General features: G+C 45.4%; 1 protein-coding gene across 4 annotated transcripts in view; it reads left to right on the plus strand.

Moving 5' to 3' along the window:
- Window positions 1–13,460, plus strand: part of CSGALNACT2 (chondroitin sulfate N-acetylgalactosaminyltransferase 2) — a 65,965-nt gene that overhangs the window by 30,421 nt on the left and 22,084 nt on the right. For 2 of the 4 annotated variants that reach the window (XM_053310463.1, XM_053310464.1), the window contains one exon: window positions 1,922–3,163. In XM_053310463.1, coding sequence (XP_053166438.1) covers window positions 2,506–3,163 — 658 coding nt within the window. In that variant the 5' untranslated portion in view covers window positions 1,922–2,505. The remainder of the gene's footprint in view (window positions 1–1,921; window positions 3,164–13,460) is intronic. The other 2 variants (XM_053310466.1, XM_053310465.1) reach the window with 2 other exon arrangements.

Here is a 13,460-nt window from a genome sequence, read left to right on the forward strand (position 1 = left end):
CCACTCCATTCAGGAGCTGAACTCTTGTTGTAAAGCCAATCCCATACAGAGACACATGTATCCATCTAGCCTGATTGATAGATTGGATTGGATTAGATTTTTATACCGCCCTTCCAAAATGGCTCAGGGCAGTTTACAATTAAAACAGAAACCATTAAAACCAATAACAATTAAAACAGAAATATAAATATAAACACCAATTAACAATTAAAACTTCTTAAAAACAATTAAACAATCAGAACAATTAAAACCCTAAAAACCAGGTTACAGCATTAAAACAATTAAAACTAATTAAAAATCATGGAAGGCTAGGCCAAACAGATAGGTTTTAAGGTTTTATGGTTGTGAAGAGCGGTCTGAATTGGCCAATGCAGTCAAGACCCTTTAGATTGCTGGTGAAAGGTACTTTTGCACCTACAGCAGCCTGTGTTTCCAGTTGCATTGATGCATCAGTGATAAACCTTAGGCTTCAAAGTCACATGACTGAAGGAGGTCAAACACAGTCAGTTAAAGAAAGTCACAATCTCCCCCTCTTCCTCATAGCAGAATTTAGGTCTGCTAATGATCAGTCATCTTTGGATTTGATATAAATTGTGTCTAGTCCTGGATTTGATATAAATTGTGTCTAGTCCTGTAAAAGAATGAGGAAGCATGAGCTGAGTGGCAGAAGATAGATCATGAGCTATAAATTGGGATGAAATGAGAGCCGTTGCAAGATTATATAGGTGCTAGTGGTGTCCTCAGTTCTGAGAGTATTTGCGTTGAGGAGATAGCAGTGCAGAAGGACCTGAAGGTTCCAGATTGTAAATGGTATAGAATGCATGTGCAGATTAGAGAGCCTCATATGCCTATTCTTATGTGCTGGAGATGGTTCCAAGTGATGGAACTTTTCCAATGCCTGTAGGAAATGTGTCACTGGAAAAGAGTGACACATCTTGTTCTCAGGCTCTGGGCAGGGCATGTGAACAAGGAGGAGAAGGCATGTTCAAAAATGCATGTAAACACAATGGAACAGGCTGCAAGCCAAAAAGATCTAGTATAGGTGGCTCCTCTTTCCCCCCAATATCCTTCACTGTCTCCCCTCTCCCACCACCACAACCCTGTGCTGTGTATCTTTCCACTTTTGTCCGTGGCCTCCACATGTTTCTTCCTGTTTACTTCTCCTTGCTCTTGAGTCCTGGTGACCAACATTTTCCTTTCCTCCCCCCCACCCCATGCTGCTTTACATGCCTGCAGAGCTGTGACAACTTAGATAACTATAGGATGATCTACTGCAGAAGGGCATTCTTTTCACTTCTGCAGAAGGTATGTTCTATCCTTTTTAACCTCCGGCAGGTTAAAAGGCATCCCATCACTTTTCCTTTTTAATTTTTTGGGGACAAATGTAAATACCAACTCATCGAACAAAAAAAGCATAAGGAATTTCTTCAGAAATGCTAAACCCCACTCATATTTGGTCAGTGTCCATTCTGTAAAAAAACCACAAATTATCTCAGTGCAATTTTCAAGACGACAGAAAATCCAAAGGGTTATAGTACAAATAATCAGAAATGGAAGCTAAATTCTCCAGCTTCTTAATACATTGTTATACTAAGTAAAACGGGTAATGGTGCTTTTCAGAAATGATAAAATAGCAGAGGGAGATATTTCTGACAGCCTAGTTGTGTGGCTGAAAAATCTGTTTTTTATTAGTCCTTCATATGAGCTTGATTCAGACATTTCCATAAGGAGGAAATCACTGGTGTGTAACACAGTAGAAACAGCTGAAGCTTTAAAACCCTCCCCTGGACCAGCTCAAAAAACAAAATTTGTAATTCATCATGTCTACATTTTTAGGATATTAAAATTTGCCTTCATGTGTTTCCCAGATGTTTGGCTGCTTTGTAGTTCTAATTGACTGTACTTTTTTATTTAATTTTAGGTTCTTCCTTAATTTTGCTGACTCAGATCACAGATTTCCAAGGAGAGAGAGAGAAGCACAAATGCCAGAGGAAAATCTCACACAAGCTGTCCAAGGAAAATTACTATTGCTGAGATATTAATGGCTTTTGTGAGGAGTATAAATGGATGTGAGCAAAAGATGCCCCCATGGCTGTAAGAAAATCCAAAAGTTGAGAACTTTGTTGATCTATACTTTCTCAGAGTTTGATGATAAATTCTCAACAGGTTATCTTTGGAAAACACAGGCACCCTTCATAACTTCAAGTTTCTGTCTTTTAGATAAAATGCTCTGAATATAATGGGAATTGTACCTGACAGTTTAGACTGTAATTGCTTGCTGTAATGGAAGTTATAATTCTGGGATTTGGATTCTCTGCAGTTTTTGCTTGAACAAGAAAGCTCTTGAAAGCAAAAAAAAAAAAAAAAAAATTAATCTCACAAATAGGTGTAACAATTGAGAAAATTGTTTTGATTTAAAACTATGACTCCTTGCAGATAATACTGGCAAGGTATGACAAAAAGCATCAATTATTTTAGTTGGAATACAACTAAAGTGTTCTAAGAATGCCCAGGAGAGGCTTAATATTTCAAGCCAGGACTCGATGGCTGATGGTTGGTTTTGCTTTGCTGTTGAGTTTGCTGCTATTCATGTACCTTCTTGAATGTGCTCCACAAACAGATGGGAATGGCTCACTTCCTGGTATTATAGTGGAGAATTTTGGCAAGGAACGCTACCAGGCCCTCTTGCAGGAGCAAGAAGAACACTACCAAACCAGAGCTATGAGCCTCAAACGTCAAATTGCTCAGTTAAAGCAGGAGCTCCAAGAAATGAGTGATAAATTGAAATTGTTACAGGAAAAGAAAAGCCCTAGAGTCAACAACGTGGGCTACCAAGGCACCAAAGAACAAGCACCCAATGATCTCTTAGAATATCTGCATTCACAAATAGACAAAGCTGAAGTGAGTGTTGGGGCTAAACTGCCTAGTGAATATGGAGTCATTCCCTTTGAAAGTTTTACCTCCATGAAGGTGTTCCAGTTGGAGATGGGGCTTACCAGACACCCAGAGGAGAAACCGGTTAGAAAAGATAAGCGAGATGAATTGGTAGAAGTAATTGAGGCTGGCTTAGAGGTAATTAATAATCCGGATGAAGAAGATGGACAAGATGAAGATGATGGAATAGGGGAGAAACAGCTTTACAATGAAAATGATTTCATAGAAGGTACTCTATATAAACTTGAAGTTCTAGTTTTGTGTCAAATGCTTGAACACAAAATAACCTTCAGAACTTGTGAAATGATGGACCTTGAATTAGCTTGTATTGTTTGTATGAAAAACATCATTAATTGGGCAAACAAGTACATTAATTGGGAGCAGCTTTGGGTCCAGTTCAGATTTGATGCTGAAACTAGGATTTAGGGATAGGACCATGGAATCACCATGGATGTAGTGATGGCCACCAGTCTGGATTGCTTTAAAAGGGGATTAGACAAATGTATGGAGGACAGGTCTGTCAATGGCTACTAGTCTGTCTATAGGCCAGCCTTGGAGGCAACAACAAGAGAGAGGGCATGCATTCATCTGGTGGGCCGCTGTGGGAAATGGGGTGCTGGACTAGTCAGGCCTTGAGCCTGATCCAGCAGGGCTGTTCTTATGTTAATTGCAAGAGCCCTCCCCTGACTTCATACTCTCATGTATGAAATCCTTTTATACCTTCGACCCTGGTATGTTCCTGAACATGGTTCTTGAAATGAGTTGAGGAGCTTACCTAGGTCTCTTTCAATCTAGGTGACAGCTGCACAATTGTGAAATCGGGTATTTTATTTATTTATTTATTTATTTATTTATTTATTTATTTATTTATTTATTTATAAAATTTATACCGGCCTTCCAAAAGGCTCAGGGTGGTTTACATTAAAACACCATTAAAATCAATTAACAATTAAAACAGAAATTATAAAACTGCATAAAATAGATATGTAAGGTGGTTGGTGTGTGAAAGGTGAGAGTGCATACGTTTCCATGGCCTGCTTCTGATATCTAAATTCTAATTCATTGTTGACTGATCTCAACCTCAGTTACACGTCCCAAAAATAGATGCCTGAGTTTTTTTCCCCTATCTTGATTTTTATTATATAGCAGTCCTTCTCTTGTAGAACTTGCTCTGCTTATGAGACTTTAAGGAATTGTTAAGAACCATACAGCATACCTGTAAATCGACACACAAGTTATTCAGAAACCCTAGCAGATGGTACAAGATTATTGTCCTAGTGTCTGTGATGTGTTTAATATTAAATTCATGTTTGTAGAGAGAGGAAAAATTACCATGGTGTTTAAGGAAACTGTGTGTACTTCAAACCACAGCCTCTCTGTCAAACAGATCTGCATTACTAGATTAGGATGGTTTCAATTTGACACCTGACAGCTAAGAACTTTGTCCAGTGCACAAAGCTGTACAAAGGTTATTCAGGGCTCCATAATTTTTTAGATAATCCATAATGTATATAAATTGCTGTAGCATCTTAGAGCAGCTATTACATGTAATTTCATTGGTGCACACTTCCTGCCTGATGAAAGAGTTCTCATATGATAGTTAATAGGTTTCACATTGCCTGTACACAGTGGTGGACATCCAGGCTAACTTACTAAATAGTACTGCTTAGGAGTTACTCTAAATGAATACTTAATTTCATTAAGACTGCACAGGAGTAATTTAGTCTGGATGTCAGCCAGTTGTCTTTATGGATGCCTTTACATAGTTTATCAAAGGTTAGGCCAGTATTTTGATGTCTTTGTGTGTCAAGACTCTAACCTGGAGCTTTCTAGCATTACTTGCACAGTATGTAATCTGTCAAACATAATGCAGCACACTGGCCAGATTCAGATGTAACATGAAATTGGAGGTTGGTGAACCCGCAGTTTCAATTTTAAACTGTAAATTGCACATCAGACATCTGTCAAACTGCGGCCCACCAACCAGTGTTCCCTCTAACAGGAATTTCCAAATGTTGTTGACTTCAACTCCCAGAATCACCAGCTCCGATGGCTTTTGCTTGGGGTTCTGGGAGTTGTAGTCAACAACATCTGGGGATTTCTGTTAGAGGGAACACTGCCACCAACCTCGATATCCAGGAGAAGGGAGCCCTTCCCTTCTGCTCATCTTCTGAGGCAGATCCCAGCAAGCTCCATGGCCAGACTGAGGGCAGATGGAGTGGTCCACCTGCCCTCGGCATGGAAAGAGCATTTAAATCCCCTTTTAAATACCATGCCAGCACTGCTTCTGACAGCAATGGCACCAAAGAGCTCTGCACTCATTAGTCCCACACAGGCATGATCGTGCGGGGTGGCGGGGGGGGGCTGGTTGGGGCAATATTTCTGTTACCCTGGAAAGGGAGGGGAACGTGGATACTGAAAGAAATATGAATATGAGGGAGAGCAAAGGCTGTTGGGGGGGTTCTGTCACACCATGATCTAGGATGCTGTTGCAAGGGATCGCCTTGTCCATGCAGACAGACTACACTCCTGTTCCACTGGTAGCTTGCTGCTGGTGGGCTTGCCCTCTCATGAAAGGGCTGGGTTATTGGGGAGGACCATGCAGCTGTAACTCCTAGGTCTCCCTCTGTACTGCATGCTTATGAGTTGCACTAACCCACCAAAGGAAACCCCACTTGTGCGGGGCCCCCAACTCTCCATGGTAAAAAATAGAACAGAATTGCTGCAAACGCACCCACCCCCTCCCTGTGAAGCCTTGCATGGATGGACCCAAGGGAGATTTTGACACTCTATGTGTCGGAGCCGGTCCGTGTGTGTGTCCGGATCTTAAAACCCAATTCAAAATTCCTGGGTTCGGTCCGGCATTGTGCCACATGCAGATCTGCTGGCATGGGGAATCGCAGGAGAGGGGAGCTATGATGTCCAGCGATCCTGGGAGAGTGGGGTCACCATTTCGGGGCACAAGCAAGGGTGCACATGGGTGGGCAGGCTGGCAGGGGGCACACTTTGATAGCTACTTAGCGGCAGTCGCTGCGGCCTTCCTGCATAGAGCAACATTCGTTTGATATAGAGCCCCAGTGGCATGGTATTCTCATGAGAGAGCAGTCCATGAGAGAAGGGGATGTTTTCCTGTCAGACATCATTAGAGATTTTGCTTGGCAGTTCTCTCCCTGCCCCTCTGATGGTCCTTCTCATGAGCTGTAAGGGGGTGTCATGGCCCGGCACACTTGAGCCTGGGTCTGCATGTTCCTTCTGCTACTACTAAGTATTCTGGCTGGAGCACTGCTGACCCTGATGACAGACTCCATTCATGAGTAAGACTAGAGAGTGCAAACCCCCAAGGGGAAGGGGCTGGGCCCCTCTTCTCCAACCTTCCAATGGAAGAAATAGAACCTGGCTGCTCATGAATCCCTGCTTGAGGTTGCCTTTTAAACCCAATCCTGAGCATTCACACCCCTGCCAAATCTGCTCTCAGTGCTGTGATGGGGTGCCCTGCTTATGTTGCCACCTGGAGTGTTTGTGCTTGTGAACATACATCTTGCTTCCTTCTTGGGGAGCAAAGCACTTAGTGCCCATCCTGTCATCCCATCCCCTATCCCTCCTGTTTGCCAAGAGAGGGGAGCAAGGGACAGAATGAGAAGAGGGAATGCCCGTTTGCCGTTTGACAGGCGTTGACAAGCCTGGGATGGACCGTGTCAGCGTCCCTTTTTGCTGGGCAACTGCACTGCTGGATTGGAAACAGGAGGGGTGGGGCTGGTGCTTGGAGAGGTGGCTGGCAAGAAATACCACAGGGATGGAATGGGCATGAGCCCGGGCCACCACCTCTATGATTGCGGTTTGAGAATCAGCATGGAGCCGCAGTTATGGCGGCATCTGGGTTCAAACATAATCCTCCAGCAGCCAACCTGAAGTCTCAGCAGTGAATCTTTGTGCAAACTGAAGGTTCAAATTTGAGTTTGATGAGACATACTAGAGGTCGTTTTGTCACGAAACCATGGTTTCATGAATTCGGATGTTCTGGAGTTCCAGCCTCTGCCCCATTTTAATTCCGGTTTTGTGTTACATCTGAATCCAGCCACTATGTATGGTGGTCCAGAGGCTCAGTAAACCACCTTTTTGCATGCCTGCAACTTCAAACCCATAGGATTTATCAATTTATCTGGTGGGCTGCACTTGGCATGTTACAGAGTTGTTAACCTTTAGTTATGTTACTTGCCCATTCACTATTTGAGTATCTGGTTCAGTAAAGGGTTGATGTTGAATAAGCCAGATATATTTTGAAGTATGAGAGTTCAAGACTTGTTTCTACCCCCTAACTTGCCATGTTCAATCTTACCTTGAGTTCTTTTCCCTTATCCACCCCATAGTCAATCTACACACAAGCTTTTTAAAAATCCCAGGCCAGCAGCTACACTTTGGGGCACAAACTATGCAGGTCTGAGGTAGAAAGAGTGTGAATTCCAACAGAGTACTTAGCAACCTTTTTTACCCTCCAAAAAGAGTAGTCTAAATGGAATATATCTTAGTGATCCTAGATTGGGTGTACTTGGCACTATTGTATTTTTGTAACTAGTGTGTAGTGTACTCAAAAAGTTAAAAGTAGAAAGCTCCTGTGACTGCAGTAGACTGATGCATGAAACAATGTATTTGGGGGGTTCTTGAAGTGGTCTCTGTCTTCTACACAAATGGGCTATGCACTTGCACAGAGACCTTGTCGGAATCTTAACGAGCTCAATTCTCTTACTTTGGGCGGGAACCCCACCCCCAGCTGCTAAATGCGGCTGCGCCACTCCTCATCCCCTCAGTCTTTCTTCATCCATGCTTCAGTGAACATTGTGGAGTCAGCAGCTCAACAACAAGTAGGATCCAGCTATCCCCTTGTTGTTTTTCTCCCTGCTTCTTGATTTCTTTTTTATGCTCTCTTTATTTCTCCGCATAGTAACGTTTTTCGTTCTTTGCGATTTTGTGGGTTTTTTCCTCCTGTAGAGCTCCGATCCCAGCTGGGATGGAGTGTGGTGGATGACCAACCTTTGGCGTTTATGCCTGGCACGACAAACTTTTAAAAATGTGTCCGCTGCAGATCTAAGATCCCTTTCCCCAATACTCATACCGAGTATCTCTTGTGCCTGAGAGAATCCCACATTGTTCGGACCTGTCTTCACTGTCAGAAGTTCACAAAGCAGGCTCGCAAAAATAGGGCTTTTCACCTGTGCACAGCCCTGTGGGATCTGGCTCTTTGTTCTTCGGAAGCCTTGTCATGGAAGTGGTCAGTAAAGATGGCTTCATTGGTCCAATCAGAGCGTGCAGTGTCTGCTCCTACGGAGTCTGAAAACCCAGCCTTGATATCGGTATTGGCGTCCTCTGTAGCTCAACTGTCGGCGACTTTGAGTGATCCTGCACGCCTAGATGATCTTCCCCAGTGACCAGCGCCTACGGTACCTAAGTCTTCCCTGGACCCTCGGGGTCGGTACCGAAGTTGAAAAAGAAGAAACTGAAATTACATCGGGACTTGCTGGTGGGTCGTCACCTCCCCCCTATACCCAGGAAGGAGGCAGAAGAGGTTCCTGCATCAGAGGCCCCTGTGGCCAAGAAAACTAAAGTGGTTTCAGATCGTACCGTTCAGAAGTTGTCGATATCGACGAAGCCTACTTTGCCTGTAGTGATGGAATCGTTCGACGTGGCCCACGATTGAACTCAGTCGAGTAGAGAGCTTTCGGTGGTGACAGAGGAACCAGGTCACCTTTCATTGGAGGAGGTGTATTCTCCAACCAGGCCTGCTAAAGATGCTTCATGGCTGCCTAGGCATCGGTCACCCGCTCTGAGCCAACCAGACTATGTTCCTCTTAGAGACCGTGGTACCCATTGGGGATTGGAAGAACACTCCTCAACTTACAGACGAGACCGATCCTTGGACTGTTGTCAACATTCTTGTCTGGATCAATACAGAGAGATGACATATCGCTCCCCCTTGAGCGCAGTTGATCTTTCTTAAAGCGAGTGGCGCTGGGACTCTGTATTGTGCAATCAGTACAAAATGGACTGGTCTGACTACTCCGGCTATGGTCCCGCTACTCAGAGGATCCCGTATAAGGAAAACACTTACTGTTGAGGGATTGGAAAGAGCTGCCCTCACATTCGGAAGGGAGGCCACGTTCCCGCTCACCGCAGCGCTCCCCAAGGGGGACCATGCAGAGCATCATGAACCGCCCCCTTCGGTTCCGGTGATACCTCCGACTGCCTTTCCCACATTCGAAGATGTTTTTTAGACTTGTGTGATCCCCTTCAGGATCTGGACCATCTAGAGCTCACACCCCTTCAATGGGTATGTATGACTGCGGAGTGGTGGACAGAGTTTTGGCACTTGAGTGTTGGTACTCCCTTTCAAGCCCCTTGAGCCTGGTGGGTGGTCACAACAGGTGCATTGGAGCTCGGTTGGGGGGCACACCTGGACGGACTTTGTCTGAGTGGACACTGGTCCCCCAAAGAGAACAACTGGCACATCAGTTATTTGGAGCTGTTGGCCATTTTCCACACTCTCAAAGGCTTCTTGCCCATGCTTGGGGGGTCACACAGTGACCATACAAACTGACAATACAACAGTGAAAAGCCTACATCAATCGACAAGGTGGCATGTCATTGAAGAGCCTTCTGTTTCTGTCTCTGGACCTTTTAGCATTGGTGCGTGGCACATGCGGTGACGCCTCAGGCAGTTCACGTACAAGGTTGCCTGAATGTTCAGGCGGACACCCTGAGCAGGATGACAGTGGTCTCCCACGAGTGGGCATTGCATCATGGTGTTCTGAGCGACATATTTGTAACTTGGGGGGGTCCTGACTCAAGACCTATTTGTGTCTCCGGACCTGGAAGGTTGCCTTTTTGGTAGCCATTACCTTCGCCAAGAGGTGAGTGAGTTAAGGGCCCTGAGGGTTGGCCAGCTGTACCTTCAGTTCCATAAGGACAAGGTTGTACTCAGGCCAGATGTCCAGTTACTGCCCAAAGTGGTGTCCATGTTTCATCGTTAGTCCCCGCTCACTTTGCCCGTGTTTTTTCCAAATCCTTAATCGGATGCGTAAAGGTTACACCATTTAGACGTTAGAAAGCCACTGTCTTTCTACGTTAAGAGGTCTGCTGAGTGGAGAAAATCTTCTTCCTTGTTTGTTTTGTACAATGGGCCACGTAAAGGTCTCCAGGTTTCGGCTCAGTCCATGTCTCGGTGGATAGTTTGCACTCTATCTATCTAATACATTTCTATACTGCCCAGAACACAAGTTCTCTGGGCGGTTTACAAAACAATAAAAACAGCCAATAAAAGATTAAAATATTTCAACAATTAAAATTAAAACTTAAAACTATTAAAACGCAATTAAAACAATATCTAATTAAAAGCCTGACTGAACAAATGCATCGTGACTGCCCTTTTAAAAGTTGTGAGAGATGGGGAGGCTCTTATTTCAGCAGGAAGTGTGTTCCAAAGCCTCAGGGCAGCAATGGAGAAGGCCCGTCCCCGAGTAGCTACCAGACGAGCTGGTGGCAACTGCAGACGAACCTCTCCAGATGATCTCAATGGGCGGTGCGGTTCATAGCGAAGAAGACCTTGAAGAAATACGAGGGCCCAAGCTGTTTAGGTCTTTATAGGTTATAACCAAAACCTTATACTCTGCCCAGAAACTTACCGACAGCCAGTGTAGATGTTTTAAGATAGGAGTGATATGATCTCTCCGAGATGACCCAGAGACCAATCTGGCCACTGCATTCTGGACTAACTGCAGTTTCCATACAAAGGCAGCCCCACATAGAGCGCACTGTAGTAGTCAAGTCTGGAGGTGTCTAGCAGATGTACTACTGGTCTGAGTTCATTTATTTCAAGAAATGGACGCAGCTGGTGTATCAGCCAAAGCTGATAGAAGGCACCTCTGGCCACTGCCTCAACCTGGGACACCAGGGAGAGTTTTGTGTCCAGAAGCACCCCCAGACTGTGTACCTGTTCCTTCTGGCGAAGTGTGACACCATCCAGAACAGGCAGATCAAAATCATCTCCCGATTTCCGACACTGCACAATAAGTATCTCCGTCTTATCTGGATTCAGTCTCAGCTTGTTATCCCTCATCCAGCCCATCACTGCATCCAGGCAGGCATTTAGGGAGGCTGATGATGTTGACATGGAGAAATAGATTTGGGTGTCATCAACATACTGGTAACACCCTGCACCAAATCTCCTGATGATCTCTCCCAGTGGTTTCATGTAGATGTTAAACAACATCGGAGACAATATGGAGCCCTAAGGGATACCATACTGGAGTCCAGTTTTTGAAGAACAACAGTCCACGAGAGACACCATCTGGAATCTGCCCGAGTGGTAAGAGTGGAACCACCGCAAAGCAGTGCCTCTCACCCCCAACCCCCTCAGATGCTCCAGAAGGATACTATGGTTGATAGTATCGAAAGCCACCAAGAGGTCCAAAAGGACCCACAGAGTCACACTTCCTCTGTCAATTCCCAATTGGAGTACATCCATCAGGCTGACCAAGGCAGTCTCCACCCCATAGCCCACCTGAAAGCCAGTCTGAAATGGGTCTAGATAATCAGTTCCATCCAAGACTGCCTGGAATTGGGAGGCCACCACCCTCTCAATTACCTTGCCCAGTCACGGAAGGTTGGAGACAGGCCTATAGTTGCTCAACTCTGAGGAATGCAGGGCAGGCTTCTTCAGAAGTGGTCTGATAATTGCCTCCTTAAGACAAGGAGGTATCCCGTCCTCTCTCAGAGAAGTATTTATTATCTCTACCAGGCCTTCTATAACAAACTCCCTGCCAGACAGTATTAGCCATGGCCGGCAAGGGTCAAAAGAACAAAAGAACAGGTGGTAGGCCTCATAACTCCAAGCAGTTATCCACATCCTCACGAGTCACAAACTGAAACTGATCCAGCCTAACCACATAAGAGGAGTTGCTGGACACCTCCGATTCAGACACTGCAGTAATTGTGGGGTCTAAATCCAAGTCGGCCCGACTACAAGAGATTTTATCCACAAAGAAATCAGCGGGTAATAGATGGCTCCAAATTCTGATTCAAGGGCGGAGAGGCACTCACTAGCCCTCTCACAACCCTGAACAACTCCACCAGATGTGAACTTGCGGACGCAATACAGGCTGAAAAAAATCGCTTCTTTGCTGCCTGTATTGCCAGAGCATAGATCTTCAAATGTGCTCTTTGTTGTAATCTGTCATATTTGAGTCAAGTCTTCCTCCACTTGTGCTTCGGTCATCTACCTCGCCACTTCAGCCCCTGTAGTTCTTCCGTATACCAAGGGGCTAATTTTGAAGTGGGTCGGAGAGGACGCTTAGGTGCGATCATGTCCCCGCCCCCACTCCTCAACAGAGTACCCTGGATAAAGAAGCTGGGACCAGACTGGGCCACCAGCCTCCCACAACCAAGTATCTGTAATACATACGAGGTCTGCCTCTTCATTGGTAATCAAATCATGGATAGTTTCCAACTTATTCTGGGCAGACCTGGCATTACAGAGGAGAAAAGTGAGAGTCCGTTGGAGGTTGGTACTGCTCCCCAAGGTCAAAGAGCTGGCAGAGCAGCCGGAAGGGGAAACAGCTAATAAATTTCTGGCTTCCCTTCCCCTGTAACACTGTGCTGACCTGCCAACTTTACTTTCTCTATTCTACACCACCACTGGAATAGGCATCCCACAGTCAGTGGACACACCCCATGTCTCCCCATCCCCATACAAACCAAGACACATCTGAAACACCCAAGATCCAGAAACAACAACAGAAGCCAGCAAATATCACCAGACCCTCGCCCTCGTTGCCCCCCGAAGTGGTTCTCCCAAAGGGGTGACCCCCTTTGGTGTCACCTCTTCGGTGGTGACCCCACAGGTGTCAGGCCTGCCGCCACAGTGCAGCAGTCCTTTTGTAAGCCCAGAAATATGGCTACTCTGAGAAGCTGACCCTCAGGAACTGTTGACTCACCCCCTCTGGCTCCAATCCCACATAGACTCACCTGCAGGGCAGCCACAAGCTAGGGGGCACCTAGGCTGGCAAGCTGACAATAGCAAACAGTAACCACTCAGGCTCTCACCCCTGGGCAGCCACTGTTTCTGGGAAGCAGATGTTAAAGCCTCCTCCTCCCTACAAGGCTTCTGGCAACTGAGGCTAAATTGAACTTTGAACTTTGAACAATTGAACTTTGTGATCAACTGGCTCAAAAGCAGTTGCCTGCTACGGTTAAGGCACACTCTGTTAGGTCTGTGGCCTTTGATAGGGTGGTCCCGTTGGATACTAAATGTCAGGCAGCTACTTGGGCTTCACCCCATTCCTTTATGGGCCATTATGCAATTGATACCTGGGCACGGAATGATGCTGTATTTGGCAGGAATGTCCTGCAATCCATTTTCAGTTGATGTATTTGTTTCTGAAATAAAAATTCTGGCAGATTATATTGCTTTCGTTCTTCCCTCCTCCTTGGGTGCTAGCTTGTTTTGTGCCCATTTGTGTAGAAGACAGAGACCACGT

This window comes from Hemicordylus capensis, chromosome 3 (genome assembly GCF_027244095.1).
Source record: "Hemicordylus capensis ecotype Gifberg chromosome 3, rHemCap1.1.pri, whole genome shotgun sequence".
Taxonomy (NCBI): Eukaryota; Metazoa; Chordata; class Lepidosauria; order Squamata; family Cordylidae; genus Hemicordylus; species Hemicordylus capensis.